Raw genomic sequence first — 24,940 nt, forward strand, 5'->3', positions numbered from 1 at the left:
TCGACTCGGCTCCATTCTGCTATGTTCGTTACTTCCATTTGATTGCTACCGCGCACGGAACTTTTCCACCGAACTTTGCATGTCTTTGATGAATTTGAAATTGTCACAAATGTGAAAGTTTTTCACTTGCCATCCCATCCGGTGCCCATCCGCAGATACAGATACTCGTACCCGCATTGTGACAACAACTGAATTTGCATCTAACATTTCGCTGACATTGAGCGACTTGTACGCATTTCTCCTGCTCTTACCAGCATTTCGTTTCTCGTTCTGGCCACTATTCATTCATTCATGGCCGGATTTGCATATTGCCAAAAATGCCGTAATCCTTTCGATTAAGAGGCGTTCGGTGGGTGGTCCGTAAATGAAAACAAAAGTTCGTGCGGGTTCATTGAGTCGCAGTCGAAAACTTGCCAGACCCACTGAAATTGCACGTGTCTTTGGGTGGATTGGGTGGATCCGGGGTTGGCAGGTGGATCGACGGGTGCAGAGCGCAAAATAAAGTGCACTTTGACCGGAAACTAATTGGGTACTTGGAGCTCCAGGTCCCCCAAACATTCAAATGCTCCTATGGGTTTTCTAAATTTTCCATATAGAGATCGAGGAACACTTCCCCTTATTCTCACTTTCCCCAAGTCCTGCCCATTTCTTGCAGTGTATATCGGTGGAGGGCTGTCTGGCGTGTGGGTGTGAGCAGGAAGTGGAACACAGAACCGAACTCTAAGGAGAGCCTGAGCCAGCATAACAGGCGACTCCTTGCCAACGTTGCGATTTTGTTGATTGTTTGTTGGCAACATAAACGAAGCGCCTAAAAGAAAAAAACCGATTCCGATTCCGATTCCGGTTCGGAGTCCGAAAGTTTCTTCATTCACAAAACGCAGTCGGTGCAGGGCATTCGAGCCAAGTGGACGTGGAAGCCACCTCGATCTCGGCCAGACGCAGGGATCGCACTCCCAAAGTGGCTTTCGCTTTCGTGACGGATCTCGGTTTACGGCTGGCGGCTCGTTGGTGCCTCCGCCGTGGGTTTCCATTTCAGTTCGACTGGCTTGTTGACAAAGTTATTGCCTCCGGCTTAATGACTTCGTAATTGATTTGCATTCGATGTGCCACATTGATTGGCAATTGAAACGTAAGGCACCCTTCTTGCAACTCCCAACCCGAGAAGCTCTGCACCACCGCGTGCCCACTCCATTGCGGCAACCACTCATTGTCGCCGTTGCTAATCAAGGTTATCAAGGATAAACTGGCTGTCACCATGTCGCTGTCTGTGGCCAGCCGTCGTCGCCTCCAGACGACAAACGCTCCAACGTCCGTCGTGAACTCATCCTCATCCACATCCACAACCGGCGGCCGCTATCAGCTGCCCCTGTCCGTGCGAAAGCAGCACTCCTTCATCGAGCCCACGGCCAGATACTCGACCCAGCAGAGGGGCTACCTCTCCAGAGGTCTCTCCGTGGGCCATTCCATCGAGAACATCCGCCAGAAGCTCTATCCAGTGGGCAGGCAGGCGTCTCTGGCCGTCGAGGAGTCCACGCCGAGGACTGCACCCCGCCTCACGGCGTCCCAGGTGCAGGGCTTACGGCTGCGGGACAGGAGTCTGGTGGCCTGGTCTTCCACTTCGTCATTGCTGAAGGATCAGGAACCGGAAAGAGCTGCACAGGTGGAAGCGGCCGAGACCAAGATGTGAGTATTGTAGCTGGAGAATAGATTTCACAAGAAAGTGTGCGGTTTTTGATGATGAGCTGAATATGAGTGGGAATGGGTAACTCCTCACCAGCATTTAGTTTTAGATGGAAACTAACTGAAGGTAAACCACCACACATGTTACTTTCTAAAAGCAGGGGCTTAATTAAATGGCTGGAAGTGTCGCACCTATGGAAACCCGCTGGGGAATCCATTGTTTGACCTTGGTGTGAGCGAACCGGTGCGTATACGTAACCAGCCCAATGAAACCAGCCGTAATGGCTGTCCCGATAGCATCTATATAAATATGCCGAAAGTGACACTTTCGATATGGGCGTCGCGCGTCAAGTTCTGTGTGCAATTTGCATGCTTCACGCCCGAATCAAACGTCAAAGTTTTATGTTCCAGTGCATAACACACGCTAGACATGCTCCAAAGGAGGAGCCACCACCCACCGCCCAACGCCCACCGCCCACCGCCCACCGCCTGGCGGCACACTTAAGTCGATCATTGGCGGGAATCGCTGACAAGATAGCTGCCTGAAAGGCGGAGAACTTGCCTGATAGCGCCGTTGGGTTCAACGGCCGCCAGATTCGTGGACTCACTTTCATTGGTCGGCTTTTCGGGCGCCAATTGGCAACGTAATTGACATGGTTTCCTTTCATGGTTTCACCCGACCGATGGCTGATGGGCGGAATCCAACACCCAAGTTAATTTCTATTTCTGTGCCTTGCATGATTCGGAATCGAGCACAGCATAAATTGCCCCGCAACTAATGCCAAATAATTTGATTTAAATTTAGCCGGGTGGCGGGAGTAGGTCACTCGAAACTTTCCATTTTCATTTCCCATTTCCCACTTCCCCACTTTCCACCTGCATTTCCATTTCCATTTCCATTTCGGCTTCGATATCCCCAAAACGTTGCACTGTGGAGCTGCAATATTCATTATCCGTTTGCAGCAGCGGCAAGGCGGACAAGAATCGCATTAATCTGAACATAGTGCTGTCGCAGACCATAAGGGCCACCAACGAGCGGGAACAGGAACCGGAACCGGAAGTGGACGCGGACGCGGACGCCGACGTGGAAGCAGAGCGAGTGAGCGACATCGAGGGCAGCCGTCCGGTGGAGAACCCGGACATCCAGTTGAGCATCTCGCCGGCCCTCACCGTCCAGAGGCGACCGCCTTTGGTGCGTGCTATGTCCGCTCCGGTCCGCGGACTGGACGAGAGCAGCAAGGGCGTGATAGCCGCCAGCAAGCGCAGCCAGCAGAAGCTGCGGCGACGCAAGATCTTCACGAGAACGCCCTCGTCCGCCGTGCCCCTCGATGTCATCGGGGACACCACTACATCCACGTCCGTCGCCGGCAGCGCCACCAAGAAGGCACTGAATCGGGCGCGCAGCGTCGTTGCGCCGGATGTGATCACCCTGGTGTCCCTCCTGAGTTCCGAGGGCAGCGACTCCGAGCGGGAGGACAACAGTTCCGTGACGGTATCGTCGCCGCCAACTGGCGGTTCGGAAAAACAGCAATCGGGCGCCACGCAGCGAAGGGCGCCGTTGCTGAGGAAGACGGGCAAATCGGGTAAGTGCCAAGATCTGCTTTGCCAAGCGGTTCGTATCGGGTTAAAAACTGTGCTCGAAAGTTGTAATACACATTGTTCGAAAGTTCAGCCGATGAAAATATTTGGTAGCATACTTTTCCGTTAGGCACTTCCATTTCGTTGCACTTTAGCAGCCATTGAAACCGAACTAAAGCTTTCTGGCAGTCTCGTTTCAAGACAGCTATCCGCCCACCTTCCAACTGGCCTCCAAGGAGTACTCGCACATGATACGCCGTGGATCCATAGCACCACTGGCAGCCCGCATCCGAGCCAATCGACCGCCCACAGCGCCGCCAGTCTCCATTTTCCTGACCGACGTCCAGGCCAAAATGGACCAGCAGCCGAAGAAGGAGAGTGCAGCTGAGCTATCCGTCGCCTCCTTGTCGCCGGACGAGGCCAAGAAGGAGAACAACAACAATGCGGCCAACTGCGAGGACCAGCAGCCGCAGCCGGACCACAACTATCCGGCGTATGTGCGTAGTTTGAAGGAGCGCGAGTGCTGGAAGTTGCACCAGAAGATGGGCGCCAAGGGCGTTAGTGTGAGCTATGAGACGGTGTTGAGGGGCATGCTCACGCCCACGGAGTTCCGGCACTTCCAAAAGCAGCGCGAGCAGGAGGAGGCCCGGGTTCTCGAGGAGGCGGAGGCCGCTGAGGCGGCCGCTGCAGCCGCCATCCTCGAGAGCGGCGAGAAGGAGGGTCGCAAGCCCCCAGTCACGGCCATCGAACGCCTCTCGGAAGCTCTGCTCCAGAGCAAGTAGGGACTTCCGGATGGAAACCATGTTCCAGGGCCATGGAACCCGACCATTAAATTGCATTTGCCCCCTAGTGGATGTAGCAGTAGTCGAGCACTCGTTAAAACGCAATCGCACCCCGCTGAGACACCATATCGGCGTCCACCTGTAGTTCTAGATGGTACCCCCCTTCTAGATGGTAGACCCCCATTGAAGCCGTAATTGCTGAACTCTACGGAACTCATGCTTACGTGGACGCTGAGCCTGGCCAATAATGTAGACCCAACGTAGATCCCTTACAATAAAGAGTACTAGAGACACCTAAAAGTCAGAAATGGGACACTTATTTGCTAAAACGGTAGTAAGGTAATATTTATTGATAAATATGGACAGTATTTATTCGATATTACAAGCAACAATTTTCCATGTATTCGGTCGTAGATGAAGAAAAGGTACACAAATTTAATTGAAACGTGGTTGTTTTTACAAAAATGCATTATAAAACGATGGAAAATCAATAAGATTGATTGGACTTGTAGGAAAGTTGGGAAAAGTAAAGCTGAGATGGCGTGAAACAGGAAAGAAAAGGGTTTAATCTGATATGAATTGTTGCGCTTTTCATATATGTGTGTATCTTTCGATTTTGAGGGTAAGTTTACTGGCCGCACAGGTAATGTAAATTGAGCAGAATTCAACGTTAAACGAATTTCAACTATATAGAATTAAACAGCTATCAATTATATTTATGGATGGGCATTACTTGGCCCTCTCCTGTCGAATGGAGTTGGCCAGATAGCAGGCCAGAATGATGCCCAAAATCTGGATAAAAGCAATGCCGATGCCCACACCGATCAGGATGATGGCGTTCTTCTCGATCCGATTCTTCAGCTTGCCAACACAGCCGTCCTGGAAGTACTTATCCTTACCCAAAGCCGGCGAGTCCAGGCAGTGGCCGACGGTGGTGTCGATGAACTGCGGCTGACAACAGCTGCCCGGCAGCGTTTTGTTCGCACTGAGTGTCCTCCAGTCCGCCGGGGAGTCCACACCGCAGCACATCAGCTTCTGCTGGATGTTGTCCCAGGCCATGGTGTCCTCGCTGTTCGATCGCTTGATGGACTCCTGCAGCGAGTTCTTCACCATTCCCTCCAGGTCCTTCTTGAACACGCTGGCCGCAATGCCCACGGCCAGCTCCACAATGAAGATGACGGCCAGAAGGACTGCGAACTGTTGATGTAGTTCGAATGGGTTAGGATCTCTTCCTTATCACATTAGTCATGGGCTGGGAACTTCTTAGACAACTTACCGTAATTAGAAGCGTTGGAGACTCCTTGATCGCTCCAAAACAGCCCAGCGAAGCTATCAGGAATATGATCAGTCCCGTGACAATGAGGACAATCGGCGGTGCAAGGACTCGACCCTCGACAAAGTGGTTGAATTCATTCACATCGGCCAGGACAACGGCACCAGCTATAAGGATTCCCAAGCCGGAGATCTGTAAGAAAATTGATACCTTCGATTAATCGAATCGACCTGCAATACGTTCGTTAAGCAATTTAGTTAATGGCTTCCAATCATGTCCTAATTTGCGTTGGCATTTATATTTACATTCCCTATTCTAATTGAACGATAAAAATCACCCACGACTTAGTCAATGGCATTTCCATGTTCAAGTCCATGGCGTCATTGAACGTCGCCTGTTTGCTCAGTTGGTCAATGCGAAGGACACCCGATGTCCATGTCCTTTGGAGCACGCATACATCACTTGCATGTCGTTACAGGCAATCGCGTTTCACCGTTTTCCTATTTTCCGATTTTCCGATGGGGGAGTACCAGTCAATGGCGAGTGAGAGTGCCATTTTCCAGCGATATTTATCTAAATGAGTCGAACAAGACTCGATGCACAGCGTAATTATAGTGCTTATGGCGAATTAGACCAAATCACGAGCAAGAATAAATAATTATAGAATTATTAAAAGTAGCTTTTCAGGTTTCATAATTGCAGTTAAGCTTTTCTATCCGAAAATTCCCAGAAAATGCTTACGTAATTTTAAAACATTTAAGATACATAGATTTTAGATTAGATGTAGGAATCAAAAAGTAATTATGTTTATATATAGTACTTCTTAATTCGTATTGAGTTCTTAGGAACTAATATTCCTTTGGAGGCGTCCTTTTACCAACTCATTTGTCTTAAAATCCTCTGTGCCCTCTGATTTTTAACTTTTGTATCACCGGCGTTTCATTCACTTACCGCAAACAGCACATTAAAGGCGAATAAAACATATTTAATTAAACTCGGACCGCAAGAACGCATTCTGATGTTTCCTGAATCGGGCACTAATTGAAGTTAATTCGACTGTGGAGCAATCCCAAGCTAGAACCGCTTGGTTCCAGAGATTGTGGCTTATGGGGTCTGGAGCGATGGCCCGTTTCGACTGACCGCACTGGGGTTTAACCGCGAACTGACCGGAGCGGCGGTCCGGCCGGGCTTTAGAAGGGCCCGGTTCTGTTGTGGCCACTTGGCGGGTTGGTGGTGGCAACGGATCCGGCTGGCGGCCGGGGTGGGTGCGGGGCAGTGGGGGGCGGAACAAAAGTGAAAGCGAGGGAGAAAGTCTTGGAGGCCCGGATTCGAATTCAGGCCAGGCATGATTAGGCTGGAATCGGAATCGGAATAGGAATATAGGGATCGGGGCATGGGCATGGGCGTGGGCTAGGGGCTGGAAGTCGGTGCTGGCTTATAGCTGCACAACCCATTTCGTTGATTTAGCATTCGATAGCAAAGAACTTTGACCAACGCAAAGTGGGTCGCCCGGGGATTACCTCAGTTCGCCTGCGGCTCCACCTCCTGCTGGATTCCGGGTGGGTCATTGCACTTATTACCATAGAAATTCAGCGGGGCGCCCGCGTCTGGTGTTTTCCCTTTAAAGTTCAGCACTTAGCACTTGGAACTCGACCGGGCCCAAGGCGAAATTAATTGCGTGCTTTCGTGCGCGGGCAAAGAAAGTTGTAAAATGCTTTCTCTTTCTCTGGCAAGCCGAATTCGTCGGGACTGTGCGAAATAATTAAAGACGCCTAGAAGTATGCCACAGTCTTTCGGATGATGTTAATGTTGCGTGTCGGCAATTATGGCCCCAAGTTCCTAGAATCACACTGGGTGACCCATTCCTTGACCCACCCTATCTGGTCGGGGAAATCTAGAGAAAATATAGGCAAAACTGTTGCTTGACCATTAGTTGGTATTGCAAGGAATCAAGGAATCTGAATCACTGGGAACTGCAGTTCTGTGAATGATTGGTGGGTAAATATTTTCTGAAGGCTTCCGCAATTCAAGGCAAATTGTGGCTCCAAGCTGGAATTCAGAAATCAAAGGCAACCGAATGTCATATGTCCCATAAAGGTTTGATGGCGTTTGAGCTGGAACCTTGTCGAATTTCCACAGTATAAGTGAGTTCTAAATATAGGTTTCCTGGCCAAGTTGAGGTGTTCATTTATTTGGTAACCTATTTCGGGTAGCAAACAGCCAGGGGACATGGATATTTAGCTTGATGTGCTTAGGAATCAACATACCACATTGAAATGTTATTTAATTTGTATTTTCGTTTATATAATATCGATGTGAAATGAACTTTGATTCTTGCTTTTCCAACAGTCAAATTGAAATTGTCTAATCTTTCTTTAAAATTAGAGGTAACCCTTATCTGCCCTGTTAGCGTTTTTAACGAATTTGTTACTATCCAAGCACGTACGAACTGCAAACACCCGAAATACAAATAACAAACTTTATTATCGATCAATTCAAACACTTTACAAGTAGCTTAGTTAGTTGCTTTGAGTTCTCTATTTGGGTGGATAATGCTGGAGTATTATAATTACTGTTGTGGTGTTGTGCGACTAATGGTTGTGATTAGTGTGTAAGTGGGGATGCGGATCACTACGATGGCCAACAATCCCGTGCCACATTCCCATGCATGCATTCGATCCAATCCGGTTGCAGGTGTTGGGTTAGTCAAGGCTGCGGGCCAAGAAGATGGCCACGACGAGGGTCAGGATGGAGAAGGAGTAGCGCAGGGCGCCGGCGCCACCATCGCGACATGGCCACTCGTCCACATCCGAGCTGCAATTAGAAGGTGGAACAGGCGAACGGTGTAGTCTCGCGATCTCACAGATACAATTGGTGCGACAACGGATACGGATAGGGGTATGGGTGCGGATATGGATATGGGTATGGGTATGGCAAGGGATAGCGCTGGAGTGGATAGACAACATGATCTTGTGGCTCCCCATGGGGCACATAGTACAGTGGTTGATGGCGTGGTGTTGATGGTGCAGGTGCAGGTGCAGGAGCAGGTACAGGTGGGCCACTGGAAAACATACAATATGAGTTTGATTGAACCCGGGTTGGACAGTAACTTCCGATTCCAGCGGCTGTTGTTATTCCAATATACCCTTCCCTTGGCTGGCCACTAATGCTAATGATGTTAGTAAAGTGATTGGTAAAAAGGCTACCTGTCATACCTACCCGCTCAGACAAGCAACCCCAGGAAAGCGCGACAGTTTGTTTAGGCCATGAATGAGGTGGTAGAACACAAGTGGTAAATATAATGCAAATGCTTAGCTTAGATTTCGGTTAAGTTTTGTTGATTTTATTACACACAAACACACGGCCGGAATCGAGTGAGTCAGTGAACTGAGACAGTTAATTGGGGGAAATGTGTAAGCCAAACATGTGAGGGTGACTGATTGTGGGTGGGAAAACTGGGAAAACTAGGAAAACTGGGTAAACATTTCATTAGTTACTGGGCCACGAGTTACACAACTACACATAAAGTATTCGAGCAGCATATTGATTGGGCTGACACATTGGAAGGGATATTTACTTGATGCCAATAACACCGCAGGCTGAAAGAAAGTTCAAAACAAATCAACATCATTATATTTGCGATCATTCATTGGTACTGTTTGGGCCAGACTACTTACCAATGCGGCCGCCAGCATTGCCGGTCTTCTTGGAGTCCGTGTGATTGCCCAGGCCGAGATCATCCTCCAGTTCGTGGACCACAACTCCCCTGCCAATGATCGCCTGCTTGCCAGTTAGGGTGATCACCGGATCCGTGTATGTGACGTCGATGATGCCCGAGGAGTTGGCCTCCAGGTTGCCCATATCGCCAACATGACGCACCTCGTGGTCGGGGCCACCGTGATCCACCTGAAACATGCAAGTTATATTAGCGACTTATAATTATATACCATATAGTTTTGATGGAGCCGGCACCTACCTTGTCGGGATTATAGTGACCACCCATGCTGAGGCATCCGTTGGTCAGATCCCCCTTCTCGTGGATGTGGAAGCCGTGCTTGCCCTCCTTCAATCCCTCCAGCTGGACGCGCACATGGACATTCTGGCCACAGTCGTTCTGCGTGAAGGTCACGTTGCCCTTGACCTGGGTATTATCCGATTGCACGGGTCCGGTCAGATAGGCAATGGCTTGTATGGGCATATTACGCTGCAAAGTGAGTGCATGATTATAAGCTTTTCAAGCTATCGAGATATTATATCTTACCGTCTGCGCAGCAGAGCAAATTGTGGCGCAAAGTGCCAGGCTAACAACGAGATATTGCAGCATTTTTGAACTGCAACGAAATCATAGTTAAATTAGACACGTGTACGACTCAGTTAGCAGGGGCTGAAATGTTTGAATGGCTATAAATAAATAGTTTTTATTAAATTGAGTGCCACAAGCTTAGAAAATGCCAGCGGGGATGATCTATTGGACATAGCTAAAAACGAACTAAATTATACTCCCATTCGGTAAATACTGAGATCCTGTAAATGTTCAAAATATATAGGGCTTCAATATTAAAAGCGTCTTTCAAACGTTTATGTCATGGTTTTTACTGAAGTTGTAAATGCTTTTAAATGAAATTGTTTCGGTTTCGGGAACTATTTTTCGAAATGCCTTCTATGTGAGAGGGGCCAAGTCCTATAATCCGAAATTCCGCGAGGCCAGTTCATCTCTGGCACTTGAATTCAAGCCCATCTCTGGCTTGGACGTCATCAGGTGTACGTTCTCTTGATTCCATTAAGCCGGACAGTTGTGTGCGGAATTGAAGCGCCTAGCCTCAATTTATGAAACGATTTGTGGGTCATATATGATGTGCGAACGGGTATTATTTATGTGTGTGACTACTGAGCGATACCCAAACGAAACTAAATGCAAACAGCCTTTTTCACAGGGTTAAGTGTGGCTGCGGGAAGGTCAATCAACAATCTCTTTTTCGTACGCACTTCGCTTCCAAAGTCCCATGAATGAGTTGGATGGGTGTCATACTTTATCGGGCACTATTGGTTTATGGATCCGGTTTCCTTAGGACCTTATCGATGTGTCTGCGATATGCTGGCGATCTGGCACGATCTTCAAACGCGGTCAGTACCTGCTCTACACATATCCTTATCTGCACTTGAACCCGGTCCCATAATTTACGATTCTCACGCTGGAATCGACAAGAGCGACTGATTTTTGGCTCAATTTGAGGTACTAAAAATGCTATTGTCATTACCGATAAATATTTTAATCTTTTTTGCTAGCTATTTACTTATTCCGCTTCAAACTGTCACGAAATGGGTCACAAATTGCAACTAATAGCCACTGCTGTCCATCAAATGAGGTTATTAGAGCTTGTGCTTGCTGATTGAATATGATGGATTTGAAAATAATAACTCAGTTTGGGAGTTACGTAGAAACGATATGCTAACGATATGCTTATCTGAATAAAATCTGTAAGTCATAGGACTCTTCATGAATTTGCAAACAATGTAGCAAAGATTACTTGATTTCCCACACAGTGACTTCGCGTCTAATTTAAACGAAGAAGCTATGCAGTTTTGAGATAAGAACAATACATAATTTCCATATATCGAGAGATAGAATATCGTAAACACTTGTTCAACCATCTGTTCACGGTAAAGAATTGGAATTTCAGCGAAGTTTTAAGCTGTGGCATGTGTGGATTGTGGATTGTAATGGATATGTATTATATGGTCTGGAGTGCATTTTGCCCACTCATTCCTCGGGATTAATAACTGGTTACCTTAACCCAGTCAAGGGCAAGCGGACAGCGAATGAGAAAATCAAAATTCAGTGAAGTAAACTGCGTTTTTGCGGTAACTGGTTTTTTTGGTAATACGCCATTGTGGGTAATATATCTAAATCTTGTTCTAAGGTGTAAGCAAACCAAGGAATAATGAAACCGTACAATTATTGCAATTAAATGTAACTTCAGCTTAACCTTCACCCAATATTCTCGATTTCTAGCCCTTGATCTTCTTTTTTTCGCGTCCGTTGCAAACTCACCTTGTTAGCAACTATTTAATAATTGGGTACTGATTGTTTTTGCGAGTATTAAGCGATTGCACCTCTGTACCGTTGGAGAACTGCGACGAAACTGTTTTGAGCACCTGGCATTGCCATCGCAAATCAACTCGCTGAGAGAACATTGCTGGCAGATTCGTGGAGAGCGAGCACCGGAAAATGATGAATCGAGAGCGCCACCAGGTGGAGCGGATGGCATTGCAGTGGGTGGTCAGCACGATCGCGTGGGCGAGAGAGAATCGCTCTCCGGTTTATCGCGAGCTTACCTCTCTCTTCGCCTCTCTATCTCTCTCGCTGAGTCTTTATCAACTGCAGTTAGATCAGATTCACCTGTACAGACCTGATGATATATCCATTGCCCAATTTGCTGCTTTTATAATTAATATTAATTATATCCAAATTATAGCTATTAGGTAATTCTTTAAGCGTACTAAATTAAAAGCGCAGCTGGAACACGCTAACGTGCTTTTCATTTGAATACCTTATCACTGTAGCGCCATAAAATATGTGCCCACAGTAGAGGTTCTAAATATTGACTGACTTTCCCGATATAAGCAAATTTGAAGAGTTACTACTATTATGTCGAAAATTCTTTTGCAGTGAGATTGCATTGGTATGCAACGCCATACAAATACCATTTGTAAATTGGCTTGTTTAAACTATAGATATTCAGGAATTTGTCATTTATAGCAGGCCAAGATCCAATTTTTCAAGTAAGTGACACATTTAATCAGGTGAAAATATTTGTGTATTCACATTGGTAAATTGTGCTAATAAAATCATCATACAAAAACGCTTAACTATTCTTTTCTCAATACTAAAGGATGATAGCCAAGCCCTACTTATAGATATACAAGGTAAGTACTACTGCTACTTCATAATAAGAAACTTTCCACTTGGGAGCCGATTAAGATTATATTGCCTAATGTAATTTTGCACATGTCCGCCTGTTTTCGGGTTCAACCGCCGGTTAGGATCGGTCGATGATTAAGCTACTTCGATTAACAATTAGTTTTGGTTGGTTTGGGTTCCGGTTTCTAGATGAGCTTGTGCCTGCCCAGCGAAGCCGTGTGCATGGGACTGCAGTTCTCGATGAGCATGGTCTGGCCCTCAACCGTCGGCGATCCTCCACCCTTGTGGTTGTTGTTGTGGTGGACCCTCTTCATGGGCCGCTTTCGTTCGATATCCGCACAGGGGTGCAGCTCTACGGTCTGCAGACTTTGGGCTCGTTGCAGCGACAATCGGAGGGGTTTCTTGGGAGGAGTGGGTCTAGTGGTACGCGCCTCAGTCGCCGGCTTCGATTCGTTTTCGCTATCGAAATCCAGGGATTTTACACTCCTCATATCGCAGGGCAGGCGGGCTTTAAGTGCGTTCGACTCACTTTGCCGGGGCGTGTCACGGCGACGATCCAGTCTGGAATGGCAGAGAAGATGGAGGAGATTAGCTAGTAATCGTAGATTAGATGGACATCGGCATGGCTGGAACCTACCCATTGTAATGGTTCAGGTGCTCGACGCTGCGTGCGTGCGTGCTCATGAGATGTTCGCGATGCAGCTGCTGCTGTTGCTGGAGAGGATCTCTGGGGCGCTCCCGGTGCTGGCGATCCCGATGACGGTCCTTCTCACGCCGATGGTGCTGCATATAGGCGGAATCGCTGTTAATCGAGATCTTCGAGGCGGACAGCGACTTGGAGGGCATGGAGTACATGTGCGACAGACGATCTCTCAAATCGATATGGGTATTCTCCTTAATCAGGGTCTTGGTCACATGTCCTAGCGGAGTTTGTGCGGTGGCCATGTCCTCACCCATCAGCTCGATGGGTTTGCCACCCACCAAAGTGGTTATATAGTTTCCGCGCTGGAAGATCAGCGGTTTCTCGGGCGGTGTTGATGGGGGCGATGATATGCTGATGCTGGTTACATGCTGCGATTGATTGGAGGCTATCTGCTGTGGATTTTGCTGTTGCTGCTGTTGCTGCTGCTGCTGCTGTTGCGATGGATGATGCTCCTTGACTGTCTGAAGCTCGCGCACCTGCTCTTCCAGGTACGAAATGCGATGCTGCAGCCGCATGTTGTTCTCCTTCTCCTGGTCGAGTTGCTTTTGTGGTATAGGTACGGACTTCTTGCGCAGTACCACCATCTGACACTTGCCGGAGTTTCCAACTTGCTTCTGCAGCTCTTCCTTGGATTTCCCGGTGACCAGTCGTCCGTTAATCTCCAAAATGCGATCGCCCTTGTACAAGCCATCGCCCTCTAAAGCCCATTCCACGTAGAAACCCGGCTGGTCTGTCCTCTGCTGAGCTGCCCATCTTCCAGAGGTGGCATGCACGGCGTGCAGACTCAGGGAGACTCCAGAGCTGATGATGTTGTAGAGGGTCTGGGCCTCGGGCTTGGACTTTTCCAGACGTGCCTGCAAAGCACGAGCCTCCTCCACAATCGAGAGCATCTGGAGTTCTTCTCTGCCCAGTGCGTATTCCAATTCGGCTTGACGGATGCGGATGTCTATATTGCTGTGGACGGCATAAAGTTAGTATTTAATCATCAATGTAAATATGGAAGCATTCTACTCACTCTGTGATGTCCAGCTTCTCCAGGGCACTCTTCAGGTTCTTGATCTTAATTCGCTTATTCTCCGCCTCCGTCTTCAGTCGGTTTAGTTTTTGCTCAGCCGCCGGCTTCTCGGACTCATCCAGCGGTGGTCCCGTGGGACGTGGCAGCTTGCCCAGACACAGTTGGATACGCAGATTCTGGATGACAGCCTCCCGGTCCTGAAGAGCCGATCGCAGCTCCTTGGATTCGCTGCGCGTGGATCGCGAGGAGAGCGTACCGCCCAGGGAGCCACCCTTGCGCCTTCTTCCGGTGGTGGAACAATGGGTAGAGGTGGTGGTGTTACTGGCTGTCTCCTGGTTCGTCTCTGCAGTCGAGTGCAGACTGTACTTGACGGCACTGCCACAACCCTTCGGATTGAGAATGGTCTGCAACAAAAGAAGGCGAACAAAAAAGTGAGTCTTTTACGTTTATCTTATTAAGCAATGAAGTCAGGGAGTAAAGTAAGGTTGTCTTGACTTGATCGTGATAAGCTTTTTATGATTATTTATTTAAAAGATTACAAATCGCTTTGAAACATTATTATACAAGCTGCGTATATAGTGCTTTCTGGGGTGGCGTTTATTCCTTGGGTATATCGTAAACTCCGCACTCCCGATTGGCGGGCAGCGAGGCATCTAAAAGACATTAAACTCAGTATAAGATGTAGTACTCAGTATATGCAGATCCCCACCTATTTTCTTGGGATATGGTAAGTTCAGGTTCTCCATGATTTTGACAAACTCATCAATATCCTTGGTCAGTCTGGGGTTATACCGCTTCTCCTCCCACACACTGCTTTCCATTTGACCCCTGGAAACGACCGCCATTAGATATATATCCCATAGCTTTCTAGATCCCACTCACTTGTAGTCGTGAGCCGGATATATGCGGAAGTTCTCCGGTAGAGTGAAGATCTTGCTGTGCACATTCTCGTAGAGATTACGTGGGCAGCCTTCCTGGAAGTCGGTGCGTCCACAGCCTCGGATCAGCAGAGTGTCTCCGGTGAAGACACAACCCTGATCCTTGATCACATAGCTCATGCAGCCATTTGTGTGCCCCGGAGTGGCCAGGACATCAATCACATGCGTGCCGAAATCTATGCGATCCCCCTCCTGCAGGTGACGATCCGCCTTGGCTCCACTGGCGGCAGCAATCACAGATTGACAACCAGTTAACTTCCTCAACCAACCACTGCCCGTTATGTGATCCGCATGCATGTGGGTGTTGACTTGGGGAATGGGGAAATACTGTAGTGCCATGGTGAAATGATTATCCAATGGGATCTCGCTGACTTACTGGCATACTTCAACTGAAAGCCCAGATCCTTGACCAACTGGGCATCTCGTTTCGCCTGCTCCAGCACGGGATCAATGATCACGGCCTGCCCATTCTTCAGATCCGCCAGAAGGTAACTATAGGTGCTGCTTTCCCCATCGAAAAGCTGAATGAAGGCTTGTAAAAGTCTCACTAGAATATTGCAAGGTAGTCCATCCGCTTACGTACTTGACGGAAGAAGAAGTCCGGAGAAAAGGGCTGGCGTTCCGGCAGGCTCATGGTTCCGAAAGAGCTCAGAGATCGGATGTTACTGACCAAGGTGGGGGGTTTGATCGTTGAGAGCCGCTGGAGGGCTGACAGCATACTGGATCCAACTATTCTCATTGTGGACTCGTATTTCTCTGTTTGGGGTTCGTATCTGTTGCTTCACTTCGTGTGGATTTCTGTTTACCCCTTGAACGCGGTACTCGGAATTTGTTGTTTGCACTTTCTTATTTTTAGTTGATCACTATAGAGCTGGCTTATGGCACCTGATAAAGTTCCTACTTTCATAAATTACTGATTGAGCACTTTTTCGTTGCGATTACAGTCTTTCGATTATCACATAGTTTACACTTGTTCAGAGGTAAGCATATCACTCGCGAAATGGCATTTGTATATACAAATAATAGAGTATGCGGTGCAATTTACACGGTAATAAACAAAGTTTGGAGAACACAGAAAAATGAAAACATCACGGCACATCAGCTGAAGTGTTGAGTTCAACTGAGTTGAATTAGGGTGTGTTGGGGCAAGCTTCGTCTATAAGCTTTTGGGGAACCTGTTGCTTTGACGTAGCAAAAGCTTTTCGTCGCCACTACGTGATTAGCAAAATAAGTGTTTCAATGTCAATATGGGTGTTTATATCGAAACCTTTCAGATGTCATTGGTATGGGGATTACTTTGTAGGTGCACTCTAATTATTATCAGATTACTATATCCGATAGTTGCATGACCGCTTTTGTATTCCTTTTCATTAAATCAGCTGACTTGGACCCGTTTGGTGTAGTGTTAGTGCTTTTTAAAGGATTTTTCCATTGGACTTCTGCACATTATATGTTATAATAACATGTTATGTTATGTTATTATAATTGTTTGCATAGGAAACCCTGTGGGGTTGCATTTGGCAACATTTTAATATTTTCTAAAGATCTGGAAGTACACTCTTGTGTGCTTACAGCCAAAAGCCGTTACAAAGCCGTGTCTCAGCTGCATTTACTTGTGAGCTCTTAGAAACTGCAACTACCACCTTCTTATCGCACTTCAGGCTCCTTGCACCCCTTTGGCAACAACCCCTAGAAATCCTGCACCGCCTCAAGGAAGTTGCAGTTGTTGAGAACATTTTTTTTAAATTAGTGAAGAGGGAAATCATTCCAGACCGGACATTGTCCACTACTCGGGGCGAACGTGAGAAATTCTTCGACCGCCGGATTTCGTTGTGAATTTCTTGACTTTTCTCGCAGATCATAAATAAATTTGCATATCTTACGAGTTGTATTGCATTCATTAACAGCTCAGGCTGCCAATCTTTTCGGCACTGCCGTTGAGTAATTGGTGTAATTTTGTGGAAGGAATTAATTGACCGTACATGGTGAGGTAAGGAAATCTGGCGAAAGGAGAAGGGTGCGGATTTCATAGGGTCTTTGTATAGGGAAAAGAAAAGATATCGATTTCGTTTCGCTCTGCCTGTGATTACTTCACATTCGCTGGGAGCTATTTGTTCAGCCTTTTGGTTATGGCCAATTTACTGGAACTATTTATAGCTGTTATTACCATTGATGCGCCTCCCCCGAAAAAAGAGAAACATGACCAAACACCTGTCATTTAATGATTCGCACCGATGCTGATTTGTAGCCCAAACAAAACGAATGCGTCACTCACTTTGCCTTTCAATCATTTCGCTGCGAGTGAAAGTCGCATTGTGGCGTCTAACTTCTTTCAACTAATTTGCCAAGCAGCCATCATGTGTGGATCTAAAAAATATTTTTATTTCTGCAGTCACAAAGGCTTAGCGAGGAGGTTCAAATGGCCGAATGTTAGAGATTAGCGGGGTCATAAGCACCTCATTTCCATCGCATTTTACTTTTGGCTAGGCAGTGACTTTCTTCATCGTCGAAAAAATGTGCAAAAGTTAGTCCACATTGCATTATGTCCGCAAATAGGAAATTCAACGAACACGTGGAATTCTGCGAGTCTATTGAATTGTAATTTCTCTTTTCTCACACTTACCAATTCCACTCACTTCCCCATACAAAACAAACCCAGCCTGGCGATGCAATATTTCACACATAATATCTCTAAATCTTTAGATACTCGAACTACCAATCGCTTGAATGCATTGGCTTGAGTGACTCTGCATTGTGGGCTGCGTGAAAGTGTTGCTTAAAAATGCATTCAAATGGATTTGCACTTAATTGTCGTAATTTGTTTTGAACTCCTGTTCATGTTTTATGCTGTTTTCAACGCCTTATTAATATGCATTTATTTGGATTAAAGCCCGGGTGTGGATTCAATGGAATTGCAACTGTAGTAGTTATAATGACTATTAAAGAGTGGGCAATAAATTAATAATCACCTGTATACTTTAAACCCTGCTCTTAGCTTAAGAGTATAAAAAAAGTAGCAAATCCTCGGCTCAAGTTATTTACTTTGTTTCGCCTGCTTGTATCTGCGATTTATGTTTGCCCATTTGCGAATTTCGTTTTCGACAACTTTCTAGCGTGTAGCGATGCAAAGTATCTGGGCTGAGTGCTGCAGCTTTTGGCTAATGCCCGATGCTTGTTGGCCTGTGCGTGTCAATATCTAATTAGCGTAGATAGCATTCGCGCACTTACATAATGGAATCAGACAAAAGGAGGGCGGGGCAGGCGGCTCGCAGCCAATGGATGTTGCATTAATTATGTTAGGTCTTATACAATATACAATATGGGTGCATAAGCTCTTTTTCTGCTCTTTTTTCGAGGGAACTTACCATGGAGGCGGACTTCTGTTTGGCGAAGGCGCGATGATGCGCGGAAATCGGTTCACTAACCACACTTCCGGTGTCCATGATGGAAAAGCCTCTTGGTCTTTGCTTACAGCTCTGAAACGAAGTAAAAGATACACAGACTTTAAGATGCAACCTCAAGTTGGAAATGATATATGTGTAAGGGTGAACTGTGAACCCATCGCCAGCAGCTGGACAGCCCCACAATTCAGTCCTAGACTGAAGTCACTCCAAGTCACTTTAATTTCGCGTTCCGCTTGGCGAGGTTAAAACAATTGGGTTGCAATTTTCGGTTCGTCGCTTTTAACAACTTTGGCACGTTACATTTGCCATTTGCTGAAGAGGCTTTAATAAGCCGATGGCACCCAGAACCTCCTTCCAGTTCCCATTTCATCATTCATATGGCGGCAAAAGAAATGCGGCTCACATGCAAATGAGATGGTTACAAAAAAAGGGGTAAAAAAAGACAACGCACTTTCGGTGGTTGAGGGGAGCAACAAAGAAATGCATTCGATATGCAGATCTGCACAGCCGCAAGATACACACTCACGATTGCGATTGCGATTGTATCTTGCGGATGAGGTTGCATAGATCACATTACTTAATGTGCCGGCAAAGACAACGGAGACTGCTCATTTCCCTCTTTTCTGGCTTTTCACTTGTTTGCCTTTTTTGCCTTTGGCGGCTCTCGAAGACAAAGCCCTTCATTCATACTGTAATTGTCATAGATACATGTGACATACAAAATGTATCTCACAGGGCTAAAGGCCCAAACTCGTACCGTTAGCTGGCTTTTTATTGAGCCCTAAAAGAGAACTGAGTTCTATGGAAAATCAGTTCCCAGTGCTTAGTTATAGATTTTCCATCCATTACCAATGGGCTGCCAAGACTAAAGACGATCTTTCGATGTGAACTCTATGAGAACATGTTAAAGTTACGATTGTTAATATAGGCTTACACAATCATTTTCTTTCAGCTTAGGGAAGTTGTGCACTTTTCGGTACCATTACTAATTAATGTAGTGCCCAAAGAACAGCTTCCTCTGTTTGGAGCCCATATCTCCAGCATCTATTTGACATTGTACTATTTAGCTCTGGGCCTGGGCTTGCGCCTTTGTCTTCGAGATAAGTTAGCCAAATCATTAGTCTAGGAGAATAATGATCATGTTGCCGCGAGCAGCGTTCTACAAAATTTAGCTAAGAACTCCATCTACATTCCGCCAGGCCCCACCTTTTGGGGCCTATCTCTCGGCTTGCGTGTTGGAGCAGGAAATAGGTGATGCCCCAAGGGGGCACCTATGTTTTGGGTTAGGTTACCTTGCCCAATGTGGGCCTACCATTAATCTAATTTCGCTTTAATGCTTAATTGTGAAATGACGGAGCGGGAAGAGCTGCTTAGGCAGCTTTGAATGGGAACTCCGTCGAGTACTCGCACATTAGCGACTGGATTTGTATCTATCTTCTCTGGCTGATTGTACTTTGTTAGAACGCTTTGCTAATGAGCTGAAATTATGGTGAACTAGGGAAAAGTATCTGTCAGGAATCAGGAATCTACAAAGCATCTGCCATCCGCCCAATTGCACCAGTGTCAGTTACAATTCTCAATTGGCTGTGGGAAAAGTCTGTCAACCGTGAAGATCGTTCAACTATACCCTCTTCAGCATACTTAACCATACGTATACATACTCGTATGAGACAGCCGACTTATGCCGACTTATATGCATGTAATTATTATTCTTCAATTTGCGTGCCCAGCTCAGAAGGGTTCCTCTGTCCCCTCTGTCTGTCTTTACATTTAATAGGAACGAGAGCAAGTGCATCGAGACCCAAAGACCCTGGCTTCTTGCTCAGGTGCTTCCCAGGCTCGGGGCTTCAGCATGTGGGCGCTGAAACCGCTGAGGCGCAACCAGACCAAGAACAAGTACTCGTACTCCGTAATCAAGTTATTAGGGAGGGTTACGTGAGGGGCGCACGGCTTCGAAACCTATATAATTAAACAAATTTTGAGTCTTTGTGTTTGTCAGCTACATCAAGTGATACACTTTTGCAAGTGAAGCCAATTAAAAATAGCTTTAAGCGCCAAGGGGAATGCCAAAACCATGTTACCCAAATGTTTAGTTTTCATTTCGCTACTCCACTTCAAGCCACTTTGAAAGACCGCATATTTGGTACACATATTCACAATATAGTTTCGAAATAACTTGCGGTTTTACCAAATCTCTTCAAGTTAGTTAAGCACTCACGCTACCATCTCTATAAGCCAAAGCACAGAGTTGGGCCCTGTAATCATTTCCATTTGGACTTCATTTATGTTGAGCGTGTTTCCGGCGTTTCAGCCAAGTTCTGCTTACTTCTAGAGGAGTGAAACTGACAAAAAGCCGAGCTTATGAAGCAATTTGACTCAAGGTAGCGCAACAATGTTTAGCACTCAAGAACTAGCTGCGAATTGTGGTATTACTGTTACTCCTAAATTCAACTTGCAAATTGCATTTTCAATGCTGATGGCCACGCAAGTGGAACGATGTCCAGTGGTTTTTCTTTTTTTTTGTTTCATCTGGCAAGTGAAACTTGTTCAGAGGCGATTTTTCCGGTCCAGCCGGGGCATCTCACACAAAATGACCCAAAAAGCAGCGAAATGGTGACAAGTTTATTCAGCTTTTGATCATTTCTCTGCGGCAGTGAATGATATTGATGTCACCAAGGTCCCGGGGGATCCAGGGTATCTAACTCGAATTCAAACGGGAATTTCGCTTGCTATAAATTCCAATCAGCAGAGATCTCGATCTCGGATCTTCAATTAGCCATATATCAAATGCATTCCGTTCGAATGTCGACAGTTTGTTGCGCGTATGCTAAAGTCTTCAGCCCACACACCGAATGCTGGATTTTATGTAAATTCAATGGCTTGAAAATCAAATCAAATTTCTGTCTATCTCACGGGGGGCGTTACCTGGCCCCGCCCCTCTGCTGTTACTTGCTTACTATTATTTCTCTTCCAAGCGCGCCTACAAAATTGTTGCGAGATGAGCTCAGTGCGCGCCCACAATTCCTTGGAACAATCCAAACACATTTTGCTCAATTACTTAAATGGAGATGACACCTGGTTCTAATATATATAGTTGTTTATATATAAGCGTAATAACTTGATTCGAAGCTCTGGCTGTTACGCCTGGCTTAATGCAAATGGGAAAAAGCCAGTGGCTTGTGCGCTGTTAAAACTAGCAGATACGACCACTGTTATCTTTTCCAGCTGTTAGAAGCGTTCTGACTGCGGTATGCCCTATTGCGCTTTGGCCCCCATCTTAACAGAGCCTCTTTAGCTCAGTGGCAGAGCACTGGTCTTGTAAACCAGGGGTCGTGAGTTCAATCCTCACAGGAGGCATTGTACGAGATTAACTTTTTTTATTTTTATTTTCTTTTCATATTCGAGTATGTCGTACGGCAAGGTTGAAATAATTACCAAAATTAACTTAGTTCAGTTTCGGTATCATTTTGGCGTTTTAATTACATTTATGAATAAATATTTGCGCCGCGGGCCTGCAGCCAAATAAGGTTTGTTTTTGTTATTTATAAACAACGTGGCTTTGCTATAAAAACCTTAACCCTGCTCAGTTTGTAGTTTCCCAACACCTGCAGCTTGTCTGTTCGGGTTATTTACGAGCTGAAATATTTCTCTTGGCACTAACACAAATTAGCCCAGCTTGACAATTGGCCTGGCTGGTCGGGCATTATTATGTGTGCAAAGTAGTGTCACAAGCGCAGCCCCGACATTGATAATTATAATCGCCTCGGAGGCTGCTCAGTACATGGCCAACCCAGTGATCCAGACCGGGCTGAGATGGCACGACAACTGGCTAAGAATATGCTTAATGGACTTGACATAAATATGGAAATTTCTTGGTTTTGGGGTTTATATCTTTCTGTTTATCTTTCTACTTTGAGAGACTTCTGAAGAAAAGGTCGTTGCTTTGTTTATTTGGCAAGCAGTTCTAATCAACGTTTTATTATATCATAGACGGGGAAAAAGGCTTTGTTCTTTTCCTAATAAATTGATTTCACGCTTTATAATTCTATTATTCGAAAATCAGATCACTTTAATAAGAAAGTATTTTAAAAATATTTTTCAACTGATATATCAATTACGAATGACGTAGACTTTTGTTTGATAATTAGCAAGTGACCCCAAGTTCACCACCAAAACTGATAGATTTCCATTGTTTGCCTGCGGAGTGATCACTGTACAGGCTTGTGTGCTGTGCAGCTGTTGCCATTCCAGCTGATAATTGCCCATCATTTTCAGTGGGCAATTATTCTCGGGCACATTTTTTCCACAAAGTGTGTGTTTATCGTTAACAGTTAGAACGCCATCTGTCTTAAGATCGAGATGCAGATTGGGGTCGCGAAAGTCTCCGCACTGGACAAATCACTTATGCAAATCAATTCTAGAAAGTGGGCCTTCGATTAGGCGCTACAAGAAAGTGCAAATTGCCCTGGTCAGACGATCGGAAATACGATCGAAACGAAAGCGAAATCGATGCCGATAGTTTTGCCTTGGTTCATTTTGAGCAGATTGAGATGTGCAGCTCTCGTTTTAATTGTTACAGCGCCTCTTTGAATGAAAGTGAAAACCGCAACCGAAACAGTTACCCCGAATAGTCAACAATCACAGGTCGACGATGTATGCAAAGTATGCAAAGTAATCTAGCCAAATCTCTGCTTTCTATTCCCACTTAATGAGCGCAGAAGACGAAACAAAAGTCAGCACAAATGCGTTGATGCACCTCAGTCCACACATGGTCGAGAAATCACGACATGAAGCCCACATAAAAATAAGATACAGTCATTCGAAAATTACCATATCCAACAAATACCAAAAAAACAAACTCTGATTAGGTTGTTAGCATTGAAAAAATCGAGAAACAGACAAAACTCACAGACGAACAGCCAAAAGAATCCGAAGATATGTAAATGACACTCTAGAGACCCCAAAGACATCCTGCCGATAAAGGGTTTGGCATTTCAATGAAGAAATGGAAGCGGACGGAGAATACATTTCGGCTAGAGAGCCCAATCAATTGTTATTCAAATGCAGCCAGTGACTCCCAAAAGGAAATATCTAATTAAAATTAATGACAAAAGCGAGATGGGTGATGTTCGGACAGAGATACCAGCCGAGACAGAACCTGCCACTGCATTTAAGCCACGATTCGAAGGGGTCTGTACAACGTATTAGAATCGCAGATTGTGATTCAACCGCAAAATTCTCAGACGTAATTATATGTGTGGCCAGAGATCGAGTCATATTTGACTGATTGATTGTGGCTGCTTGCAGGAATTCCATTAGAAATTCGAACCTAATTTTTCAGTATTCTACGAGACTTTGAACTTGGTTGTGGCATAATGAGCAAAAATAACATGCTATTTACTGCCTTATCTGCGCCTCATCAACAAAACAAATCGCGTTTTAATAGACGGCTAGCTGACTAATTTATTTTCGAGGCTTCAATTTTCCCCGCCGCTCTTGTTATGATAGGAAAAGAGTTATACAAGAGTTTGGAATTTCCACCTTATTCAAATATCAGAATCGATTGTCAGGGGGATTATGCAAGACAAATTCCAAGTAAAGATGGGGAGCGGCCTTCTGGGGAGCCAAACAAGAGATAAATTGCCCCATCATCATTATTATTTTGTCTGCGACGACCCCGTTTGCTCTAAAGAGGCCGCACTGTATTTAGAATGCAACAATTGAACGCTGCTTAACCTTTCGCTTTCCGCAAGTGATTTTCGCTCTTCATTTGAAGCCATTGTTATGGGCGATGAAAACGACTTACCAGCTTACCAGCGTAGAGTACGGATTCCAGTTAAAAGTCAACCAATAACTCTGAACAATGGCAACATTTCATTTCATTGCATTTGATTGGTTTGGTTTTGCGGAGGGAGGGAAGCCTCAATTTGGTGTATTGTATTGTGCGAATTATTTACACTTGGGACACAAATCAATGATGTCAATGCTTAAACCGATTGTGTTTGAAACCGCATCGAAACCGTTGCTAAATCGCGATCGGCACATTTAGTTTTAATTTTTTTGTTAATTATTTCCGTTTGCAGCGACTTAATTATTCATGCTATTTCCTCCGTGCATTTCCTTTGTTTATGCAGGATACAGGAAATTTATTTTCAAATGGGCCAGGTAAACAAGTAAACAAAACGCACAAATTCACTCGGGTTCAGGTTGATTGAAGAAGGTCCACGAATTCACCACGCAGGCGCAGAGGGCTAATCACAAAATCGGCTTCGGATTACACAGAGAGTGCGCGCACATCCGATCGCGTCGACGGTTGGATGAAGTCTGAACATCGTGACTTTAGCGGCAGACGTGCATTACATGAAGCCGCTCTCTGGGCTTCCCGCTCTCCGGCTCTCAGCACTGCACCCTCTCTGCTTTGTCGGTGCTGAGCGGATTTGGTAGTAAATAATAGCTAAATAGCTAAGCTGGACTGGAAATACTGAAATACTGATAAGTAATACTGAGTAAGAAAATTTAAAGTGATATTTAAATTGAAATACTGTTAGTTGGCTTGATTAAAAATAATATAATTTGAATATTTTTAATTCGACAAATATAGAATTAGAAGAGCCTTTATATATCATACGTACCATTTTAGCTTAT

General features: G+C 45.7%; 5 protein-coding genes and 1 non-coding gene across 9 annotated transcripts; 2 read left to right on the plus strand and 4 right to left on the minus strand.

The window, feature by feature from the left end:
* Positions 1-872: 872 nt before the first annotated feature.
* On the plus strand, positions 873-4,345 carry LOC6546979. 3 transcript variants are annotated; one of them, XM_026979851.1, is made up of 4 exons: positions 873-1,129; positions 1,229-1,683; positions 2,644-3,263; positions 3,448-4,345. In XM_026979851.1, exons 2-4 carry the CDS (start codon positions 1,256-1,258, stop codon positions 4,038-4,040), a joined length of 1,641 nt encoding a protein of 546 aa, XP_026835652.1. In that variant the 5' UTR covers positions 873-1,129; positions 1,229-1,255; the 3' UTR covers positions 4,041-4,345. The 3 variants fall into 3 exon arrangements, with proteins under 3 accessions (XP_026835652.1, XP_001976067.2, XP_026835653.1); XM_001976031.3 differs by having other exon boundaries at positions 873-1,683; XM_026979852.1 differs by having other exon boundaries at positions 873-1,683; positions 3,460-4,329.
* A 24-nt stretch (positions 4,346-4,369) lies between these two features.
* Positions 4,370-6,489, minus strand: LOC6546874 (CD63 antigen). Its single transcript, XM_001976030.3, has 3 exons — positions 6,265-6,489; positions 5,317-5,505; positions 4,370-5,237 (listed from the first exon to the last, which is right to left on the minus strand). The coding sequence occupies exons 1-3, from the start codon at positions 6,325-6,327 to the stop codon at positions 4,770-4,772; spliced, it is 720 nt and encodes a 239-aa protein (XP_001976066.1). The 5' UTR covers positions 6,328-6,489; the 3' UTR covers positions 4,370-4,769.
* Positions 6,490-7,778: 1,289 nt separating this feature from the next.
* On the minus strand, positions 7,779-11,472 carry LOC6546872 (extracellular superoxide dismutase [Cu-Zn]). Of its 2 annotated transcripts, none has more exons than XM_001976028.2 (6): positions 11,366-11,472; positions 9,575-9,644; positions 9,290-9,517; positions 8,991-9,219; positions 8,891-8,912; positions 7,779-8,127 (listed from the first exon to the last, which is right to left on the minus strand). In XM_001976028.2, the coding sequence occupies exons 2-6, from the start codon at positions 9,635-9,637 to the stop codon at positions 8,016-8,018; spliced, it is 654 nt and encodes a 217-aa protein (XP_001976064.2). In that variant the 5' UTR covers positions 9,638-9,644; positions 11,366-11,472; the 3' UTR covers positions 7,779-8,015. The 2 variants fall into 2 exon arrangements, with proteins under 2 accessions (XP_001976064.2, XP_026836453.1); XM_026980652.1 differs by having other exon boundaries at positions 7,779-8,374.
* Positions 11,473-12,095: 623 nt separating this feature from the next.
* Positions 12,096-24,647, minus strand: LOC6546871. The gene is made up of 5 exons (XM_026980585.1): positions 24,102-24,647; positions 18,257-18,367; positions 13,954-14,357; positions 12,873-13,892; positions 12,096-12,796 (listed from the first exon to the last, which is right to left on the minus strand). The coding sequence occupies exons 2-5, from the start codon at positions 18,332-18,334 to the stop codon at positions 12,421-12,423; spliced, it is 1,878 nt and encodes a 625-aa protein (XP_026836386.1). The 5' UTR covers positions 18,335-18,367; positions 24,102-24,647; the 3' UTR covers positions 12,096-12,420.
* LOC26526356 (persulfide dioxygenase ETHE1, mitochondrial) lies at positions 14,393-16,038 on the minus strand. Its single transcript, XM_015157301.2, has 5 exons — positions 15,475-16,038; positions 15,268-15,412; positions 14,836-15,199; positions 14,663-14,781; positions 14,393-14,606 (listed from the first exon to the last, which is right to left on the minus strand). Exons 1-5 carry the CDS (start codon positions 15,628-15,630, stop codon positions 14,551-14,553), a joined length of 840 nt encoding a protein of 279 aa, XP_015012787.1. The 5' UTR covers positions 15,631-16,038; the 3' UTR covers positions 14,393-14,550.
* On the plus strand, positions 21,581-21,652 carry Trnat-ugu. The gene has a single exon. It is a non-coding gene; the product is annotated as a tRNA-Thr (tRNA).
* Positions 24,648-24,940: the final 293 nt, after the last annotated feature.

The sequence above is a fragment of the Drosophila erecta genome, unplaced genomic scaffold (genome assembly GCF_003286155.1).
Source record: "Drosophila erecta strain 14021-0224.00,06,07 unplaced genomic scaffold, DereRS2 tig00000092-arrow-pilon, whole genome shotgun sequence".
NCBI classification, from domain to species: Eukaryota; Metazoa; Arthropoda; class Insecta; order Diptera; family Drosophilidae; genus Drosophila; species Drosophila erecta.

What these genes read in the sequence shown, in the direction of transcription:
- LOC6546872 (XM_026980652.1), bottom strand. Translation starts at nt 9,637, where the DNA reads ATGCTGCAATATCTCGTTGTTAGCCTGGCACTTTGCGCCACAATTTGC. An exon ending in TTTGCTCTGCTGCGCAGACG is followed by an intron (nt 9,518 to 9,574) that starts GTAAGATATAAT and finishes CTCACTTTGCAG; the next exon opens with CGTAATATGCCCATACAAGC. An exon ending in TGCGGTGTTATTGGCATCAA is followed by an intron (nt 8,375 to 8,890) that starts GTAAATATCCCT and finishes TATGTTTTCCAG; the next exon opens with TGGCCCACCTGTACCTGCTC.
- LOC6546874 (XM_001976030.3), bottom strand. Translation starts at nt 6,327, where the DNA reads ATGCGTTCTTGCGGTCCGAGTTTAATTAAATATGTTTTATTCGCCTTT. An exon ending in CCTTTAATGTGCTGTTTGCG is followed by an intron (nt 5,506 to 6,264) that starts GTAAGTGAATGA and finishes ATTTTCTTACAG; the next exon opens with ATCTCCGGCTTGGGAATCCT. An exon ending in CTCCAACGCTTCTAATTACG is followed by an intron (nt 5,238 to 5,316) that starts GTAAGTTGTCTA and finishes CTACATCAACAG; the next exon opens with TTCGCAGTCCTTCTGGCCGT.
- LOC6546979 (XM_001976031.3), top strand. Translation starts at nt 1,256, where the DNA reads ATGTCGCTGTCTGTGGCCAGCCGTCGTCGCCTCCAGACGACAAACGCT. An exon ending in GAAGCGGCCGAGACCAAGAT is followed by an intron (nt 1,684 to 2,643) that starts GTGAGTATTGTA and finishes ATCCGTTTGCAG; the next exon opens with CAGCGGCAAGGCGGACAAGA. An exon ending in GAGGAAGACGGGCAAATCGG is followed by an intron (nt 3,264 to 3,447) that starts GTAAGTGCCAAG and finishes GCTTTCTGGCAG; the next exon opens with TCTCGTTTCAAGACAGCTAT.
- LOC26526356 (XM_015157301.2), bottom strand. Translation starts at nt 15,630, where the DNA reads ATGAGAATAGTTGGATCCAGTATGCTGTCAGCCCTCCAGCGGCTCTCA. An exon ending in TATCCGGCTCACGACTACAA is followed by an intron (nt 14,782 to 14,835) that starts GTGAGTGGGATC and finishes GGTCGTTTCCAG; the next exon opens with GGGTCAAATGGAAAGCAGTG. An exon ending in ACCATATCCCAAGAAAATAG is followed by an intron (nt 14,607 to 14,662) that starts GTGGGGATCTGC and finishes AATGTCTTTTAG; the next exon opens with ATGCCTCGCTGCCCGCCAAT.
- LOC6546871 (XM_026980585.1), bottom strand. Translation starts at nt 18,334, where the DNA reads ATGGACACCGGAAGTGTGGTTAGTGAACCGATTTCCGCGCATCATCGC. An exon ending in AACAGAAGTCCGCCTCCATG is followed by an intron (nt 14,358 to 18,256) that starts GTAAGTTCCCTC and finishes CTTTTGTTGCAG; the next exon opens with ACCATTCTCAATCCGAAGGG. An exon ending in CACCTGAACCATTACAATGG is followed by an intron (nt 12,797 to 12,872) that starts GTAGGTTCCAGC and finishes CTGCCATTCCAG; the next exon opens with ACTGGATCGTCGCCGTGACA.